Here is a 22,119-nt window from a genome sequence, read left to right as displayed (position 1 = left end):
TCTGCCTGGTTGTGGATTGACTGTCTGGATTTAAATTTGATAGGATCTTGGAAATGTCTTGACCCAGGGGAGGAGTAGGAGACAGCAACAGGCTGACCTGCATCTGGAGTGGTGGGGGGAGGAGTACCCCCTGGAGGTGAAGAGGCCTGGGCTTCTCCCATAAAAGAATGGCTCCACCTCCTGCTGAGTGATTGAGGAACAAGACCCTCACTAATCAAAGGAAGAAGGTGTCACTGACAGGGAGGCACCCAGAACTGGTTTGGACAGGGGTCAGTGTCCCCATGAACACAAAGAGTTCAAAGAAATGTAGGGGTATAACTATGAGAGCTGAAACCCCTAAACGTTGGACTGATCAAGACTAAAAAGGATTGAAACTACTTTGAGGTCAAGAGGAACCTCTGCCAAGGAAGAACAGCTGAAGAGACTGAAGAGAAAGACTGACCCTTGCTGTGTGTTCTGGGGCTGGCCTGCTGTTTGCTGATTTACCTAAGGAGAGGCCAAGGGACTTTGCTGTGTGCTGTGTCTCCCTGCTTGAAGGGACTTTGCTGTGTGCTGTGCCCCGAAGTAACTTGCCCCAAGGGTCCGAGGAGAGCTAGCTCCCTGTTGTGAAAACTCAGGAACATCAAAGTTTCCAAATGTGTCTCAGCAGCGCTGTGTCTGTGTGCTTTAGCACACCTAAGACATTTGTAAGTATTGCCCCGGGACTTTGTGGCCCGAAACCCAACAGAGTCTCAGCAATGCTTTGTGCGTGTGCGTGTGCGGCCTGAGACTGCTTGGGGTCCATGGTGCTGGTTGGAAAGGCCCATTGACTGCAGTGCCCCGCAGCATGATTCACCGTCCACGCTGCTATAAGTGGTTTGTGGCCCGAGCCGTCATCGTAATTGAGAGTGCAGATCAAGATAGCTGCCACCGCCCGAGCCGCAACGTGCTGAAGGATTTCTTAAAGCTAAGGAAGTCATGAGGTAATCATGATCGTTGTTCGCCAGAGGAATCTGCCCAAGATCATCAGTAACGGAGAAGGCAGCGCTGTAACCTGTCCGGCTACAGCGTCGCCTGGCATAGGAGCTGCGTCGTCATCTCTGAGCGCCTAGCAGGACATCTGGCGAGCAGGGAGAGAGAGAGAGCGAGGCAGCACATCCTCCAGGTAAGGCTTGGACTTCGGTCGGTAGGCACAAGCATGTATGGCCTGGGGAGGCGCAGGAGGAGTACAGGAGTACTCTTGTTTCACTCCCGCTTCATTGCGTTAGACGCGCTGAGTCCTCGAGCGGCCTAGACCTGCCCGGCAGGACCGGGGCCGCCCTCGGAAGTTTACGACTGTTGTCTGCGGTTGGGGCCCAGTGGCGCCCGTGCTAATCACGTCAATTGGCCTGGTAATATTCCTGCATTACAAACTGCCTTACTGCTTGCATTAGGGATGTATTATTCCTGCATTACGAACTGCCTGATTCCGTGCATTGAGGATTGAATTATTCTCGCATTACGAACTACCGTATTACTTGCATTAAGGAGTGCGTAATACTTGAATTGCAAACTGCCTTATTACGTGCATTGAGGATTGAATTATTCTCGCATTACGAACTGCCTTATTATGTGCATTAAGGATTTAATTATTCTCGCATTCTGAACTGCCTTTATACTTGCATTAAGCAGTGCATTATATTTGCATTATGAACTGCCTTAATATGTGCATTGAAGATTTAATTATTCTCGCATTACAAACTGCCTTAGTACTTGCATTAAGGAGTGTGTTATACTTGCATTACGAACTGCCTTATTAAGTGCATTGAGGATTGAAATATTCTTGCATTATGACCTGCCTGATTGCTTTCTTTGAGGATTGCATTATTCTTGTATTACAAACTGCATTAGTCTCACAATACGAACTGCATTACGAACTAAATAGCATTGCATTAGGACTGCATTTGAACATCGTGAACTGCTCATTAATACCGCAAGAACCTACAAGTGTTTGTTGGCCTAATAAACGGCAAAGTGAAATATTACGAATATGCATAAGTTGGATTATTATCGTTCGGTTTTACCGTATTTTTCTTTTTGATAAAGATACCGCTATTTTCATACATTAGTGTGGTGTCCATGTGTGGTGTTATCACTGTGTCACTGGGAGTGTGGTTGCAAATACTTTACACATTGCCTTGAAGATAAGCCTGGCTGCTCATGCCAAGCTACCAGGGGGTGAGCAGGGGTTATCAAAGAGGGCGTCCCTCCTTTCCCTGACTAGAAGCAAGTGTTCCTATTTGGCCTACGGTAACTGCATCAGCCAACTAGAGACCCCCAGTTTTAACAGTACGTTTAAGTTCCCAAAGGGTTGGACTATCACTTTCCACCTCATAGAGAGACAGGACCTTCACGGTCCTCTTTGTACTCCCTGATAGGTAACCATGGGATTTGTAAATCCAGGTGGCTGACATTACCAGAAGGATTACCAGGCAAATTGTAATGAAAGTCTCAGTGCTTGAACCAGAGAACAAGTACCAGCGAACACCATATTCCTTTCTGATCTCATTAAGGGTGCATATATAAACTACTATTGCACATGTATAAGAGCATTTTAGTGTATGAATATAAACTGATGACAGCTGTCTGCTAGGGTGAATTTATGGAAGTGAAATCTGCCGTAATTCGTACATTTTGAATTTCACTTAATTTCTGTAATTTTTGTTCTCCAGCCGGTTCTACTTTTCGTATAATTTTCACAAGCGTTAGACTTTTTTTAGCAGAAATGTTTTTGTTGGAACTGTGAATCTTGTGAGTACCAAGTGCAAGACATGTTGTGCTCAATTGAGGCATCTGCTAGTTTTTTCCTTGATCTCCTTATGCGTGGTGTGCCTTCACGGAAAAGATTTCATGCAGACGACAAGCAAAAATTTTGCAAAACATGTGTACGTTTTGCAAAGTTATGCATATTGCTTTAAAAAAACACTTTCTATAGGTATTACACACTGTATATAGATCTAGAAAAGTCAAATAAGGTCATCTCTCGACATGAACTCATATTATATATGAACTGAAAGCATCAGTCACATGATAACATTAATACCAGTTGCTACCGCTGCTCTGCGGGAACTCATTCAAGTACACTAATACCAAAAAGTATCATGTCCAGTAGGAAGTATTCAGTCCATGTAGGACAACCCATGTACTATATTCAAGGTCACTGGAATTATGCGATTTTGTGGCCTCTGCATTTTCTGCACAATTATAAATTTACCACAGTTGCTAAATAGTTCATAATCTGCTGCACAGTCTGCAGACTTTGAACAAAATAATTGTCACTATAACTCGGGAGGGATCATGGAACCCCCCCCTTTCACTCCCTTCCATGTATAAAGATAATATATTACACTCTGTATTGACGTCTGCATAATTCGTGCCCTGCTGCGCACGCTCTCAGCATGATGTCAGAATGAAATTGTTATTATAGGTTGCAAACAGGGTAGCTGCATTGTAATTGCTGTATAGTTGGCGCCGCTGTATCATAACTTGTATCCAGGGATGGTGTTACTCTAGCGGAAGCCAACACTATTTGTTTAGTGGATCACAATGTCCCAGACTGGCAAGTACTAGAGAATGGAGGAGGGGAGGGGGGTGGACCGCTAAATCTACTTCTCGAAATGAATCTGCTGGGCGGATGCAGCTTTTGGCTGCTCTGTCTATTGCTTGCAGCCTGCAAGGCAGTATATGCAGATGTCTGACACTTACTTCCTCTGGCTGTTGTTATCTCACTTGAACCCAGGCTGGCTGACAGTGTGCTGGTTAAGTTCAGGACTGGTAGACAGGTATTGCAGGAACCTGCAAGGCTGAAGCTGGGCAGCCAACGCACAGTGCTGCCTTAGGGGCATGAACCAGAGAAAGGTGTTCTGCAGTAGCGGGTATGGGACTGAGAATTAAACAAAGTTACACTATTTACGTATTGGGCTTACTCTAACTCACTCATGATTCTCAACACAGTCGGGTCATATTTACGGCTTTAGTGACAAAGGGTAGCGCAGCACGCCACCTTTCTGTGCTGCCCAAAGTCACATGGAAAGGGACGAAATTTGCCGTATTTCTCCAAAATGGTGCATTCCTGTCCTTTCTCTTGTCAGCAAAGCATGGTATAAGGGTGCCAGTGTTGTAGGCAGGATTGTTTTTGTGCAGAAAGGGGCACATTCCTGCACAAAAAAACAATCCTGCGAGTTGTTTTCCCCTTTCTATGTGTGCTGCACATGGACGTCTTGTTTGCTGCCACAAGTCGCCCCGTTTGAAGTTTGGACGCTTTTCGCCGACATCATCTAACTACAGTTTGACTGGATTTGAAGCGTGAGGCGTAAAGCAAGATTTTCTGTTGACTCCGCCAGAAAGATTAACAGGTTGCCTCAAAATAGAAAGCAACCTTTCTCTGACAGTAGTTTGAACGTGTTCCTCAAACTATCATCCCATCCCAAGGTCAATTTCTACCGCCTTGAGATCAGAATAGAAGGTCCTATATTTTGCAAAAAAAACAATCGTCCTGAGGATGGTCTAAGGGACTGATGCCACACAGACCGAAATGTCGACAACTCTGTCATCTCCAAGAAAACTAACAGTCTCTACAGCAATATTTATGTATTTTAAGTTAATATCTGTTTATTATCTTAACAGGAGTTGATGTAGGCTATGAATTGTGTGTTTAATTTGATTTGTACATCTTTTCATAACATTTTTTGCTGATATTCATTAATCAGTTCTATTTTAATGTACCCTTCTCAAATTCAAAACCTTGAAACTAGATACATGTATTTTATATGAACAAGTTCCTTTTCCCCTGTGCTTTGTGTTTGTTTTTCTAAAAACTTTTAGAAATGGGCATTTCTGTGTGACCATAACTCTTTTTGCCCAGCCTAGGTGTGTATTTACTGTCTGGTTTCAACTGGCAGGAGAAGGGGATGTGCATTCATGCTAGACAGTCAAAAGGGGGGGTTGAGGTGTGTCCTGCCTTTCCTGGATGACTCAGCACTTGGCTGAATAGACTTTGGCTACTTTTAGAGTGGTGGGAAGAGTTTCCCCTTGCACCTGAATAAGCCTGGGCTGCATTTACAGTGTTGGGAGAAGTTGCACATGCACCAGAATAGGGCTGTGCCTGACTTTCGCAATGCTGTCTCCGCCCTCCCCCCCTGTAGTATGTCTGGAGCCAGTGCATGGGATTGAATGGGGGAGTTGTGCACTTCTGAAAGTTGTTTGAAGTGCCCCCAGAACAAAGACTTATGGACTATAAGTACAGGGGTTGTGACCCCATTATTTTAGACACTGTGTGGACTTGTAATCAGACGCTCCTGGCTCTACAAACTGCCCATTGCCAGAAGGAACTGTTCTGCTGCCAGAAATGATTGCCATTTAGCCTACTTGCTTTACTGGGTTGACCGGCTGCTCACTGATTGCTGGGCTGCTGGAGGGACTACCACGTTGCACTGACTTATGTGCTGCTTTGCAATTTGTTCCCCTGTCCCTGGGCCCCCAGTGATCTTCCAAGACTGAGTGACCTGCCCTGTGCTGCGGGAAAAATCCACGCATGAAGGGTGCTTTTCTGTTTATTTTTACAGAGCATGAAGGGTGCTTTCCTTTCATTGTTCGCAGCACGTGAAGGGCACTGTTGTCTCCCCCTAGCAGCGCGTGCAGGCCTGTACTGGCCAAGTATTTTTGGAGGGACAGGAGGGGAGAACTGAAAGGAAGAAGCGCTCTCCCTCTCCCTGCTCATGACTGCTTTGAGGTAGGTGTGGAAGTTGCCTGGCAACCTACCAAAGCGGAGTGTGGCCCTGCCCGGTTTCCTGAAGACCAAAGCAGGAACCGCACCATTTCACCAGCCGCAAAGGACTGCTGGATCGCGCTTTGCTGCAAGGAGCTGGCACACCGTGTCTTCTGCCTTGGAAAGCTAAAGGGGGGCTCTTAGCAATGTGCCTGGTACCGAGGCTCTTTTCTCCTTCCACCACATTTCGGTAGTGCTCACGGGCAGTGGCACTTCCCCCATCCTATGCTTGTGGGGGGACCAAGTGAGGTTACCCGTATGCCCTGCATCATTTGTTCCCTACCCTTACAACATACCGGAGGGGAGGGGGCTAAGGAGCCGCAACCTGCTTTCAGTTCCTGAGGGGCCAAAGCGACTCACCCTGTTGATTTGCATTGGACTCCCTGTTTTTCTTGGTCCAGAGGGGCCGTAAATACAGTGTACACATGTGCTCTCTCAGCACAAAGTAATTTGCTGTAATTCCTCATGGAGGCGTGCAGGTGTTCCTGCACCAGGTTGTTGTGACCACTACCACATACAGTGGAATAGGAGTGAAGGAACGCTGTGCCCTAGGTTTTTAGTGTGATGATGGTGAACAAGTTGTTTTGACCATAGCCTGCTACATTTCATGCCATGAACGTCTTGATACATCCTTTATTTCAGGAGTTGCATTTATATGAGCAGTAATGTTATGTGGATGACATGTGCATATATGAACTTTCCTTTTATTTGCACACATTGTAATGTTATGACCATTGCCTAGTGGCCAAGGGATTTTATGATCTATGTGATGTCTTGACAATCGCTTGCCTGGCGAAGTAATTTATGTGATTATGTTCTAATGTGTTTTATTACAATGCAACGAATATTTTTTGATACAACCTTGTCTGGAGTCTCTGTTTTGTGGTGTGCCTAGTGTGTCACTGGTGTGTGTGTGTGTTGCGTGTGCAGACACTTTACCCATTGCCTCCGGGATAAGCCTAACTGCTCTGCCATGCTACCAAGGAGGTGAGCAGGGGTTATCTTGGATGTGTAACTCCCTTACCCTGACTAGAGTGGTGGGTTGTACCTGGCATACATGCACACCTTAGCCAACCAGAAACCCCATTTCTAACAGGAGTACTTCTTCTAAATATTTATCCCAATATCTGTACTTATGACAACGGACAGTAGGCAATATTGGCATGTTTTCAGTGGTTATAAATGGGATTTGGGGTTGGAGCACTCTCCTATATAATTCTGAATACTTAGAAATGAACATTATGGCCCTAAATGTAACTTGTATGCATTTATAAATGAAATTTAAGTCTGCAATAATATTATGTAAATCAGCCCCTTGGTTTGTTAGATAGGACTTTTTATTTTGCTTTGCCTCTGTTGAAAACCCTTGATCTTATCCGAGAACAAAAAATATAGATGGTATTATAATTTAATATTTGAATATGTAGTTTTACTGTTGCGTTCTCTCCGAGACACCTTCAAATTTGTTTGCTCTGCAGAAAATAATGGAAGTGGCTTGATCGACTAAGCTGCTTTTAGAGTCACTAGTCTTCTACTGTTGGAACGTAGGAAGATTGTTGAGAAAGAAATATCATGGAGCATGTATGCAAGAGATTGCAGGCAGAAATAAAACAGGGAGAACATCCTTGGGCTGTTCCTGTAGCGATGGCATTAGCTGTTCCTGCTGTATGTAGAAAAAAATAAAACATATTTTTAATTATCAACCATATGCTGTTTAAATAATAAAATTATTCTTAAATGTGGATCCAGATTGTTACCGTTGTGTGCAGTGCAAAGGCTCCACAGAGGTTTTTCTTCAAAGTTACAATATAAAAGGAGAACCAAATTACTGTGGTCACAAGCATTAGTATGGACACAGACAATAGTCCCATTAGAGACTTTTGCAAATTTGTGCCAATATTCCCATTTTTCGTCCTTGTCCAACAGCATTCTTTGAACAGAGTAGTTAAACACTTCTAGGTGATATACAGTAAATGTTATCCCTAAGCAATACATTAAGGTCTGGGAAATCCCTGGATGTTGGGCACCCATTGCCAGTCCCCATTTCTCATTCATATGGACAATAGACATCTTGGTATGACTCCTACAAAGACCCATAAATATCCAACACAATGATGTAGGTAGCACTGCTTTTTTCAGTGCCTTGTGTTAAACTCTCAATAGGCCTAACCCCAATCAATCACAATTTGTACTGCATAATTTGGTGGGATGTCCAATCCTGCACGGAGTCTTACCGATTACCAATTTATCATTTTGTTTTGGAAATTCCAGACAATTCAATGGAGTATCTAAGACTTCATGATCCTCAACTTTGAACGTAGTAGCATTTGCTTCATCTCATTGTTGTATAACAATGGTCTATGTGAAAATAATTCTGCAGATCAGATGGGTCCTTCAAAAGTATGACAAATGTACGATTAACACCCTTAATTATATCATTTTTATCAAATACTAGTTCTGATGCTACGATTTTGATGGCCAGAAGCAATCTACTTCTAAGATATTGTTTACTTGTGACCAAATTGGTCAATGCGCATCTCACATTATCCAGGCTTTGTATTGTTAAGCAATGTAAGTTCCATAATCATAGTTGGCCAAGGTGTCTTAGCCATCACTTGAACCTACTGTACTGGTCAATATGTTTAAACAATCAATTCCACATACAAAGATCCGATAATTGAACATTCAAATGGTCTGGAGCTAAGTTTGTTTATTAGCCACCTCGTGAATTCTTCTGTCAAAGAATGCTTGCATATGTTCCAAGGATTGGTACCCATGGGGGACCTGGCCATTGCTTCTGACTTACCTTTCTTGAATCTAAGGTCAAGAGAGTCAAAGCTATACTAGATCACAGCCTCCATGTTTGTGTATATATGAGGAGGGTTGAATAAAAGTACACAGTCCCTTTATGTAAATGTGCTCTTTGGTGTTCGAGTTTTTAAGCTAAAATCGGCTTGCCACCAGTAGCTAATATTCTAGTTCTGGGAAATATGTTGAATTATTTTAATTTGGATGATAGCCCTAAGGATGCAAATTGAAACTCTCTACAATCTTGCAATTGGGTGCTCTGGGTGACAGTAAGGATCCAGCATAGGCTGCCATTGACAGAATGTGAGCCCAAATTGAGGCAAATCTATTCTGTCTGCCAAAAAGAGGCATGATGTTTTTGCTAGCAACAAGTGGCTGAAAGCCTTAATACCTATGAACATTTTTGTAGACCTTCATTGTAATTATGGAATCCAAATGTCAGGAGTTTGGCTAGGAGTGTTTTGCCTACGTAGTTCTAGGCACTGAAGAGGCAAGGCTGATCATACCGAGGTCCTGGCCAGCTCATTCTTTAACCCCTTTGGATTACCTTGCCCTGTTGAATCTCTTTTAGAAAGTTAAGTTGTTAGCGACACTCTCAGAGATGCCTTCTGGTTGTCTTTTTGCACCTGCCGCTCAGAATCATGTGCACATATCTTGAAATCCAAATGTTGTTTCCTGATGAAACAAGCCAGCAGGTGAATAGGGCAAATGAAAAGGGAACTTTATAAAGTTGAGTTATGTCTCAATCTTAGGTATTGTTTTTGCATAAAAGTCCATCTGATGCAAGTTGGAGCCCTCCAATCAAAATCACTGGTGCCATTCTTTGGTTTTTCCTGAAATCCCACTGCTCTCGAGTATTTGATCAGCAGCTGACGGTTTACTATGTACAAAATAGAACTTTGCAGTTTTGTATTCACGTCGTAAAGTTGGCGGAGCTAAATTCAAAAGAAAGCATCACTCTAATTGGCTTCAACTGGTCATCGAATCATCATCAGTCAGGGCACTCATGTTAAACTTTGACTGAATACAGGAGCTCGACTAACTAACCTTGTAGGAAATGGTTCGAATAGAGCATGGCTGAGGGACTTTATTGAAACAGTTGGTTGACACTTGTGCATCAGCTGCACGAGCTTTTCTCAGCAGGTGATAAAACACTGTATTCATCATCCAGCACACCTGAGACCCGTTTACTATCAATTTGCATGGCTGCTCGCAAAATGGCAAGTGGTGAAAACGTCATATCCGGTCACCTTTCTCACTACAAATAAATTTTATTTCAAAGGTTGGCATAAGCATAGCAATAAGTGGCTTTGAGAAGTGCTATACCCTGATAATGTACACAGAGTGGGGATCATTGGGTGGGAGTAGTGCAAAAACCCTAATATTCTATCTATAGCCTGATAAACTAAACGTGTGTGACCTGGATTTAAATGGAATTCTTAGGTCAAATGAAAACTGGCAGACACTATAGTCAAAAGGAAAATCGTGATTTCACGTGTCATATATGTAATTTTTTCAAATGTATGTATGTTACGCAAATAACACGTAATTTGCTGTGGATAAAGATTTGCACTGAAGGGTGTGCCTCAACTACAAATGTCATGCAGGAGTTTACTTGCTCGGCTTTGAGTTACAGCAAAATGCTACATTGGGCCCGATGTAGGTAGACAAATACTGGTCGGAAACGGCCGAAAATACCGATTTTGGATTTGGATATTGAGATGTAGGGGCATGTTAAATTACAGAATCTGTAATTTTACTGAATCTGTAATTTTTCCAATTCGGTAAAATACCGAATCGGTAAAATTACCGATTCTGTAATTTAACATGTAGGTAGCACTGTAATCAGTGCTACAAGGGTTTAAGAATTCGTTATTTACCACTAAATAATGAAAACCCTTCAAAAAGCATTTTTTTTGCTTTAAAAAATGTGCCATGTTGCAGACATACATGCCCTAAGGGCATGTATGTCAGCAACATGTGCACCCATGCACAATTGAGGGGTGCAACAGGGTGTCAAAGTTACACCCTGTCCCCCTTGCAAATTCGGTAATTTTACCGAATCGGTATTTACCGATTAGGTATTTGGCATTGATTCCTATGGGCCTCAAGGCCCATAGGAATCAATGGCAATTACCGTATCGGTAAATACCGATTCGGTAATTACCAAATCATTCCGATTCGGTAATTTCAAAAGTGAAATTACCTACATCCCATTTACCTACTCTAAAATACCGAATCGGTATGATTCAGTATTTAAGAGTAGGTAAATCGAGATTACCTACATCTGGCCCCTAGGGTTTAACATTATGAAAAGAGGGTATTTTAGCGAAAGGTGGCATACTTTTTACCATTCATGCGACGCAACTCTGCAGGTTGTCAGCCGGCATTTATTTGCACAAATCTGGTTGAACTTAGCCCAGCTCTAGCACCATACACATGTGCCAAAATAATGTCAAAACGTTTGATGAGAAACCAGCTAATCATACACGAACACAAGCCCCGCCCCCTCCCCCACAAAAAACTTGCGCACAGTGGCAGCGCCAGAGTCCTATCTAATGTCTGAGGCAGCATGTCATCATAGGCCCTAGTGCACGGAAGGGAATTAGGATTAAAACACAACAATTAACGGGCTCAGTTTTTTGCCCCTCATGCCTCTGGGCCCCGGTGCCACTATACCAACTGCACTAGTCAATCTACTCCTTTGGTCCTATACTCATCTTAGACCTGATTCTAAAACCAATAGCTACAATCCAGGGCGGCGAGGGTTTGTGTTGTATTGCTTTCCCGTGTTTCATTTTGCAAGGTTAGGGTCTGTTGTTTCGCATCCCCGGCCCGGCGCATGACTCGCCAATTCCAAGTCCGTCTCCGGCAAAGCCGAGAATTAGATTTCACAAGGCGGTTCATAAAGAATTGACGACTCTCCCGTATTAACATACATTGATTTATTCATGGTGTTTCACGGCGGATCCGGTAATATCGAGAAAGGTTACGGGCAGAGAGGCAGAGCGCGGTACATTTTATTGACAGTTGTGCTGAAATTGAGCTGCCCTCAGATTGAATTTGCAGCGCGCGCGGCGAGAGGAAGGGAAGAAGTGGCTGGTGAATAAGTCATGAGAGTTAACTCGGAGTGTGTGAATAGCAGCATCTGGCGAGGCATAATAGAGCTGTATCGCACAGCATATCCGAGGGTTCCGGGCGCGTGTACTCCACCTGATGGTATTTATAGATTAGATGTTAAGCTTTTGTTGAGCAATCAAGGCTTAACCCACGTCCTGCAGGAGCCTGACTCTTATGGCAGCGCTGTCCATCAGCATGAGGGAATGAGGAAAGCTGCCGATTCACAGATTGCAGCACTTATTGCTGCCTGAAAGGGAGGCCCTGACATTTTTTTTTTTTATCAAAAAGCTTCCATGCGCTGTTGATTGTGCCAATGCATTGGGGCCGAGGCTGTGCCCGTTCTGAAGAGTTTAATGCACCAAGTCTCCTGTTCAAAGAGTGTATTTAGATTTTGGTGTTATTGTCTGAATCGGCATAGGTAAAAAAGAGGTAAGGAGAACAGTCATGACCACACTTATGCCAGAATACCAAGTACTCAAATATGGTGTTACCAATTATCATGGAGGTTAGTAGTATACATAAGTAAATAGAATTTTACTACTGTTAACAACACATATGTAACTTTGTAACTTTGAGATATCTGTCCGTGGATGTGTATATATATCTATATCTATGTATCTGTATATCTATATTCCTTTAAATCTTTATACCTACATCTATATCTATATCTATATATCTATATATATATATATATATATATATATATATATATATATATATATATATATATATATATATATATATATATATATATTACACCGTTTAACTAAACTCCACAACATTTTCCAAAAAGGTGCTTCTTTTTGACTAGTTGGTGCTTGAAAAGTTTCGGGGTGTTCCGTCAAGTGGGGCCCCAAAATAAATGGGTCCCAAAACTCAAAACCCCATGCTTTGTCCATAAACTTCTTTAAGACAGGTTGCAGCAAAAACTGCTGAATGGAATTCCACCAAATTTGGCAGGAACCTAGATGTTGGTCCGCAGGTTATGCTTTTTGTGATTTGGTGTAAATCCATTCAGTAGTTTTTGGGAAATTAAGGTGGAGAAATAATTGTATATCTGGTCAATTGGGTACGAGAGAGCATCGAGAGACTCTAGCGGGAGCGCAAATGTAATATTAAACCCCTACCCCCAGGGGCTAAAAGGAAAAAAAAACACAAAAAAAACAGATGCAATCCTGTTTGCCTATCTCAGGATAAAAAAAAATGGCAGCTAGGCCACATTTACTGTGTTTATGTCCTGGGGAGCCCACCTCCAGAGCTGTATTCTTAAAGGGTGGGAGGCTGCATGGCCCATCTTCCCCAGCCTCCAGAGGCCCCAGGGCCCAGGGAGCCCACCCCTGGGGCCAAAATGATTATATATTGGGAGGGTGCCATGCAGCACTCCTCCCTAGGTCTCAAAATGCCCTGGGGGTCCACCTCAGGAGCCAAAATTATCAAAAAGGGGAGGGGGGCCATGTGCCCCCCTCCTCTTGCCTCCAGAGGCCCCATCGAGTCCATCCCCAGGGGCGCAATTCATTTATAATGTGAGGAGGCCATGCTGCTCCCACACCCATAGTCTCAAAAAGCCCCACCAAATCTACCCTGGATCCAAAATTTAACAAAATGGGGAGGGGGCCACATTAACCCCTCCCTTAGGGAAACAGATGAAAGGATTACTCTGACAGACCGGAGCTGCATATTTAACAGCTCCCTGTCTGTGAGAGCAATGCGGACTCCTGCAGGATGTGGGGAGCCATCTGGGACCTAGGGGGCCCTAAGGTTCCCCAGAGGTCCAGAGGGAAAGACAGAGAAAGCGGCAAAATATAGGTCAGAAGTATATAAGTCAGTATCACCCTGGTATTAGCTTGAGGTCTCCATTCCCTAGCATAGCTGTGGAAAATGTTACTCACTACAGACAACATGACCGCTCTCAAAGACGCAACCCGCAAACACCACCAACTGATCCACTCCATCAAGAAAACAGCATTCAAGGATCGACTAGACACCAACGCCCACAACAGCAAGGAACTCTTTAGCATTGTCATAGAGCTCACCAACCCCAACGCCGGCACCAATTACATCACTCCCTCTCAAGACCTCTGCGACTCTCTAGCCTCGTTCTTCCACAGAAAGATCGCCGACATACATAACAGCTTCGGTGACCAGACCACTCCCGTCACCACCGAACTGAAGCCCCCTCCACCACCCTTCGCGCCTGGAACCCGATTAGCACCGAAGACACCATCCGCTTGATGAACTCAATCCACTCCGAATCTCCAACCTACCCATGCCCCCACCACATCTTCAACAAAGCCGACTCCATCATCGCACCCCAACTCCGGGATATCATCAATTGCTCCCTCAACACTGCTACCTTCCCGGAAAGCTGGAAACACGCCAAACTCAGTGCCCTCCTGAAGAAACCTACTGCAGAACCCACCGAACTTAAAAACTACCGCCCCATCTCGCTCCTCCCATTCCCCGCCAAAGTCATAGAGAAGTCCATCAACAGTCAGCTCGCCGCCTTCCTCGAGTCTAACGGCTCCCTCGACCCCTCACAGTCCAGCTTCCGAGCCAACCACAGCACCGAGACCGCCCTCATCGCAGCCACAGACGACATCCGGTCACTACTCGACAACGGGGAAACAGTTGCCCTCATTCTCCTGGACCTCTCCGCAGCATTTGACACGGTCTGCCACCGCACACTTGTACAACGCCTCAGCAACGTCGGGATACAAGATAAGGCTTTGGATTGGATCATCTCGTTCCTCGCCGGAAGAACCCAAAGAGTCCGACTCCCCCCTTTCAGATCAGAGGCCACCGAACTCATCTGCGGCGTACCACAAGGATCATCGCTCAGCCCCACCCTCTTCAACGTCTACATGAGCCCCCTCGCAACCATCGCTCGCCAGCACAACCTCAATATCATCTCATACGCTGACGACACACAGCTGATCCTCTCCCTCACTAAAGACCCAAACACCGCCAAAACCAACCTACACGAAGGAATGGAAGACGTAGCCGAGTGGATGAAGATTAAGAACAGCCGCCTAAAACTGAATTCAGACAAAACGGAAGTCCTCATCCTACGATCATCCCCCTCTGCATGGGACGACTCATGGTGGCCACTGGCCCTAGGAAGCGCACCCAAACCAACAGACCATGCTCGCAACCTGGGATTCATCCTAGACTCCGCCCTCTTGATGACCAGACAGATCAACGCCGTCTCATCGTCATGCTTTGACATCCTACGTATGCTCCGAAAAATCTTCCGATGGATCCCAACCGAAACAAGGAAGATGGTCACCCAAGCACTGGTCACAAGCCGACTGAACTACGGAAACACCCTCTAAACCGGAACCACAGCCAAATTGCAGAAGAGACTTCAACGCATTCAAAACGCCTCCGCTCGACTCATCCTAGACATACCCCGCCACAATCACATATCCGGCCCACTGAGAGACCTTCACTGGCTCCCCGTCAACAAGAGAATACCGTTCCGCCTTCTGACTCAGGCACAAAAGGCCCTCCACGACCTAGGACCCAATTAGCTTAACACTCGCCTGACCTTTTACACCCCCACCCGCCAACTACGATCGTCCAACCAAGCCCTCGCCGGTATTCCACACATCCGAAGAACCACCATGGGAGGAAGATCATTCTCCTACTTAGCGGCCAAAACCTGGAACCCCCTCCCCACTCACCTCCGTCTCACACAGAACCACCTCTCCTTCAGAAAACAACTCAAAACTTGGCTGTTTGATAGGTAGTAAACCCCTCTCCCCCAAGCGCCTTGAGACCCTCTGGGTGAGTAGTGCGCTATACAAATTTTTACTTGACTTGACTTGACTGGCTTGCAATGTTAATTAGAACATCGACTCACAAGTAAAATATCCTTTTCGGTCTAATAGGTAGATTACAGTTTGTGAAGACAATCGTAACTGTAAAGGTAAGCATGGTAACGTTTTTTGTAATATTGTATTATTCATCAATGTAAATTATGTAGTGCAAACCTAAAACAGATATGAATATTGTCACCCGAGACCTTCGTGTCACAAGAGATTCAAAGTTTCCATTTCAATGCCTATTTCTTAAAACAATTGTAATATTTAACTTTATTCCTCTTGGTTCATTTGAACTGAACCATGACTATCTCTTGAATTTCCTTTCCTGGATCCGGATTGACACGTTTTCCAGAACGAAATGGAGCTGCCTGGAAACCTTAACCGATAAGCAATATTTTCTAATAAATTGTAATAACCACAGACAAGTTTTACCTCTTGTACTACTGCTTTTATTCTGGTAGCTGTTGCATTTGTTTGAATATCGAATCCTAGAGTAGCCCGCCTACGTTATGCACAGGTATCAAGTCAGATAATAGCTCTCTAAAGTCTCTAGAGTGAGATTTCGGGAGGTGATACTAAATATAAGTGCATCGTTTGTTAAGCACATGGTTCTAGAGTACTGTGACAAAGTGCCAGGGCCGGGGCATGCAAAGCCAAACCCAATGGAGGCCCAGGCCAAATGCCGCCCGGAGGCAGGAAGCCTCCCACCCCCCCTCCGGGGCGCAAGCCCGGGAAAGAGAGCTGACGCGATTGGTCGCCCCAAATGGAACTCGGCCACCCCCAATCAGGGGGAGTAGGCTGAAAGCCGCTGTGGGGATTAAGAGGGGGGAAAGCAGCCCCCTCGACCATTCAATCCCCTCCAATAGCAGGAGAAGAAACGAATCCCACCCACCCACTCCAGAGAAAGGCTGAAAGGAGGGTGTCGCAGCTGCTAGGGGTTGAGGTGAGGGGGTAAAAAACCTAGAAGGATAGAAAAAGGAGAGAATTTGCTAGAAGTAGATGGAAGGCTAACGCAGTGTCCTTGGGATGCCTCACGGCAGGGTCACGCAGGGAGCAAAAAGTGGCCTGTAGCCACAGAGAGAGTAGATGGAAGGCTCCCCCAGGGCCCTTGGGATGCCTCACGGCAGGGGTACCAAAGGAGCGAGAGGTTAAATGCAGCCGCAGGGTGGACAGAAGAGGTGCTCAGAGGGGGTCCTTCAGATGCCACACGTCAGGGACCCCGAAGAGCAGGGTGGGTCCAAGATGGCACTGAAGGCAAGCAGGACGGAACGTGCAGCCTGGGCACGTCCACACAGACACCCACCAAGTCTGTAGCAAGTTGAAGCCTAACCCCTTGGCAACAGTGACCGCGGAATTGGGACCCCCCTCCAAAAGGTGATCTGTCTAAAAGCAGATATCAACCAAAAATGGACTGAATGAGCTAGGATGGCAAATCGTTAAGTGAGGCAACAAAAGTTTTATGTATGCCCACGAGAAACAAATGTATAAAACATTTAAGTGCTTAATAAACTGTGACCGTTTTAGGCACCAAGAAAGTTGTCCATGATGTGTCTAAAGGTCAAGAGGGCGCAGTTGGATAAAGGACTATGAAAGGGGGAGGCAACTCGCCGCCTGGGAGGGGTTTTCACTTGGGCTGCCTATGTGAAACAAAGATCCGGAGTAACCAGCAAAGGCCTGTGTAGGGCGTGCCACCGGCCGTTGAAGTGGGGCGGGGGAGGGGCAGGGTGGGGGGTTATAAAATATGGGAAACAGACGATTACAGGAAGTACCAGAAGAAAAAAAACAATTTTATTGCGCACGCTGCATCGCCAAATGTGATGCAGCGCGCGCAACAAAATTTGTTTTATTTTCCCCGGTACTTACCTGAAATTGTCTGTTTCCCGCATTTTACAACCTCCCACCCTGCCCCTTCCCCGCCCCACGTCACCGTCCGGTGGCACGCCCTACAGGGGCCGGTGCTGGGAGTAACTACACCAGCAGGCTGAGATGTTGAAGAATGTGGTTCCTCACAATACCGTAAATACACCATTATTGATTGTTGCAAAATTAGACGTAAACTTGAGAGTTATCCATTAAAAGAGGCCTTTAATCGGCTTTCTTTCTCATTTGCTCTACTCTTAAATCAGTAGGTGAGCCAAAGCAGCTTGGGCTTCATTCGGAGGCATGCAAACCCTACTGAGCACTCGGAGCCTGAGTGTGGTCGTTAGTTGTGGTTCAGGGCCTATGTCTGAGATTGCCTTTATGTTAGGTGTCAGTGATTTCAATCAATACTGCAATCTGACTAATTTATTATGATAACACAGAGAGCTCAAGCAGGGGTGTCCAACTTACATCTAGTTGGTACAGACCAATGCCACATGTACCGGATAGCCATAATAAAATAATGTACACAAGATAATTCTAAACATAACTACTTTACATTGACAATGGTAATCCTGAACATCGTCTCTCCTGCAGCTATATTGGACATGTTAGGCCTAAATAAAGCCACACCAGTGAATTTTGAGCGTTTTTAGAAAGAAATGAAAACTGTGCGATCTTTCCTCTAATACACCACAGGAGGGATCAGCAATCAATATTCTTACACCTCTCATTGAGTCTAAATGCCTCTTTTGGCGATCTCCCAGGACCAATGGTAAAATGTGACAACACAGAAATATATTCCAGAAACACGTTGTCTTGTGTCTCCATGTACATTAAATAGATGTTGTCTTGCTGCTAATATGCCAGCAATGTCAGCAGAAGACCTCAGCTGTAATACTGGCTGTCGTACTTTTACAAAATTGTGTGATCCTGGGCAAACCTGAACACTTACTTTATTTTCAACAATAATAATCACTTGGTATATATCAAGCGCAGATAAGACAAGAACTAGGAGATGGATTTTGTCTCAAAACACATGACAGATGATGCTTTTGATTAGTGTAACAGCACTAGCAAAATACAATTAATCTGATTCAGACATTCTTTGGTAAAAGTCAGAAATGTACTTCCTTAGGATTACATCTGAATTTGAAGCAAATTTTAACTTTTCAAGAACCCACATAGAATCAATTAACACATAATAAAATATACAGCAAAGATTTCCTGGATTGCTTCAATGAGTTAAATGTTCTTGTAGAATCTTTATTAAAGTGAACATTCTGCCTGTATTAATGGGGCGTAAATGTACTTTTGGACATTTGCCTTTTTCTGATACAACTGTAAATCTACTACGCCATTAAATATGTATGTATTGCCTCAAAAATTCTTACCTACCATGGAAAATCACTTAACCTGGCCCTGGCAAGGAGACATTTGCATGCATTTTCACAGTGAGAAACTAGCTTCAAGAGCTATGTGAATAGTCGCAAGAATGAGTTTGTAGCCGTGGAGGCCCTCGCCTCCACAGCCTACATCCTCCTAGGAGACCTGAACTTTCATCTCGAGAACAACAACAAGGCCAATTCCACTGCCCTGCTTGCCAGCCTCGCCAACCTCGGACTCAGACAGCTCGTGACAACAGCCACCCACACCGCCGGTCACACCCTCAACCCTATCTTCACCGCAAGTCCCCACGTCTCCTTCGACCGCAGCACCGAACCCCACTGGACCTACCACCACTGCATCCTCTTCACCTTCAGGAAGCCCACCACGCACCACCGCACCCAACTGCTGCCCCGGCGATGCTGGAGCAAAGTCACTGAGGACCAGCTCACCACCACCCTCACCCTGAACCCACCCACCAACTCCACCGACCCTGACACCGCAGCCCGCAACCTCCGACAATGGATAAACGACTGCGCCAGCACCCTCGCCCCGCTCAAGACACCCTCCAACAGCCACACCAGCAAGAAAGCCACCTGGTTCACCGAAGACCTCCAGGCCTCCAAAAGAAAATGCCGAAATCTGGAGAAAAACTGGCTCCATGAAGGATCACCGGACAGCTACACAGCCCACAAAAACTCAACCCGCAGCCATCACCAACTTATCAGAGCCGCCAAGAGGGCCTCATTCAAGGACCGCCTTGACAACAATGCACACAATAGTAAGGAGCTCTTCAACATCATGAAGGAACTCTCCAACCCCAGCTCCAACACCAACGACATCCCGCCTTCGCAAGACCTATGCGACTCACTGGCTACCTTCTTCCACCGCAAGATCACCGACATCCACGACAGCTTCAACGCCACGACAGCACCGACGACTACCACCCCCCCCACCACCATACGCACCAACCATCTACTCTCCTGGACAAGCATCAATAACAAGGACACCAGCGAGATCATGAAGACCATCCACTCCGGCTCACCGCAAAACCCATGCCCCACCACATCGTCAACAAAGCCAGCGCATCCATCGTACCCTATCTCAGCAAGGCGATCAACATCTCCTTCGAGACGTCAACCTTCCCGGAAAGCTGGGAACACGCGGAGATCAACGCCTTACTCAAGAAACCAAAGGCGGACCCCAAGGACCTCAAGAACTTCTGGCCCATCTCCCTGCTCCCATTTCCGGCTAAGGTCACCGAGAAAATCGTCAACAAACAGCTGACACACTACCTCGAAGACAACAACATCCTGCCTGGACCCATCCCAGTCCAGTTTCCGCAGCAACCACAGCACCAAAACAGCCCTCATCGCCGCCACAGATGACATCAGGACCCTGCTAGACAACGGAGAAACAGCAGTCCTCATCCTCCTGGACCTGTCAGCCGCCTTCAACACGGTCTGCCACCGTACCCTCCGCACACGCCTACACAACGCCGGAATCCGAGGGAAGGCCCTGGACCACATCCTTCCTCTCCGGCAGAACTCAGAGCGTCCGCCTCGACCCCTTCCACTCTAAGACCACTGATATCATCTGTGGCATACCCCAGGGCTTGTCCCTCAGCCCAACGCTGTTCAATATCTATATGGCACCCCTCGTCCACGTCGCCCGTCAACACAACCTCAACATCATCTCCTACGCCGACGACACCCAGCTGATCATCTCCCTCACCAAAGACCCCCACACAGCCAAAACCAACCTCCACGAAGGAATGAAGGCAGTCGCCGAATGGATGAAGAACAGCCGACTGAAGCTGAACTCGGACAAGACGGAGGTCCTCATCCTTGGGCCCACCCCTTCGACCTGGGACGACTCCTGGTGGCCAACCACAATGGGAACTGCTCCGACACCCACAGACCACGAACACAACCTAGGGGTCATCCTCAATTCCACCCTCACCATGACTAAACAGGTCAACGCCGTCTCTTCCTCCTGCTTCAACATCCTTCGAATGCTACTTAGGATTTTCAAGTGGATCCCCACTGAAACAAGAAGAACAGTCACCCAGGCCCTCGTCACCAGCAGGCTGGACTACGGTAACGCCCTCTATGCAGGAGCATCGGCCAAGCTCCTGAGATGGCTGCAGCGCATCCAGAACACCTCGGCACGTCTGATCCTCGACATCCCCCGCCGCAGTCACATCACTCCCCACCTGAGAAACCTACACTGGTTCCTCGTCAACAAGAGGATAACCTTTAAGCTCCTCATCAACGCACACAAAGCCCTCCACGACACCGGCCCAGCGTACCACAACAGACGACTCAGCTTCTACACCCCCACCCGCAAGCTCCGTTCTGCCGACCTCGCCCTCGCCGCTGTCTCCCGCATCTGTAGAACGACAGCAGGAGGCAGATCATTCTCCCACCTCGCCACAAGACCTGGAACACCCTCCCCAGCAACCTACGGCAGACCCAAGACCTACTGGCCTTCAGAAGACTACTCAAGACCTGGCTCTTTGATCAGTAGGAGCACCCCTTCCCCCCCAGCACCTTGAGACCCTCACTGGTATGTAGTGCGCTCTGCACTGATTGATTGATTGATTGAATTTGGTCTAGTGGCCCAAATATAAATGCTTGCAAACTCCTCACCCAAAACAAAGAATGGAGATATTCTGAAATTTTGGTGGAAATTTTGAATTCACAGTACACTTCTAAAAAGTGCACAACATTTATTGTAAATAGGTGTCTACTGTGATAAATTTTCTTGTTGTGCTACATCTAAGCATTATTGTGCATTGCAGTTTGTGTCTGCTGCTTGATGTTCTTACCTCTGTACACTCTCTTTCAGATTACCTACAAAGCCGTGGGCTCCCTGGACCCCACAGCTGACCTGACCAGCCAGAGGGGTAGAGTCTTTAAATACCGGAATGAAACTCACCACCTCTTTGTGGGTTTGTACCCAGGCACCACCTACTCTTTCACTCTCAAAGCCAGCACTTCAAAGGGTTTTGGTCCTCCAGTCACTACACGGATTGCTACCAAAATTTCAGGTAAGCGAGCAGAAAGACTCATCTGCTACATATTCAGGAAGATTCAATAGATTCGGGCTAAGTTCACCCACAAATGCAATAAAATATGGCCAATCATAAAGTAGTGGTACAACATAGAAAGCAAGAATAATCTGTACAATTTACTAGTTTAATGATACCTGGATGAACAATTCATTAAAGGCTGACTTTAAATGGCATAAATTATACTCATTTTAGAGTCTTCTTTTGAAAAAAGTAAGCCTTTCAGATTTGATGTATTGAACGATTGCTGCATTCATTTCACC

The 22,119-nt window shown here is 45.8% G+C and overlaps 1 protein-coding gene across 1 annotated transcript in view; it reads left to right on the top strand.

Annotated features, from left to right (window-relative positions):
* Positions 1 to 22,119, top strand: part of PTPRT (protein tyrosine phosphatase receptor type T) — a 1,693,536-nt gene that overhangs the window by 1,153,171 nt on the left and 518,246 nt on the right. Inside the window, exon 10 of the mRNA XM_078652140.1 lies at positions 21,634 to 21,835. Coding sequence (XP_078508266.1) covers positions 21,634 to 21,835 — 202 coding nt within the window. The remainder of the gene's footprint in view (positions 1 to 21,633; positions 21,836 to 22,119) is intronic.

This window comes from Lissotriton helveticus, chromosome 7, assembly GCF_964261635.1.
Source record: "Lissotriton helveticus chromosome 7, aLisHel1.1, whole genome shotgun sequence".
Classification (NCBI taxonomy): domain Eukaryota; kingdom Metazoa; phylum Chordata; class Amphibia; order Caudata; family Salamandridae; genus Lissotriton; species Lissotriton helveticus.
Note: the sequence above shows the minus strand (reverse complement) of the source record. Positions and strands in the feature narration are given on the sequence as shown.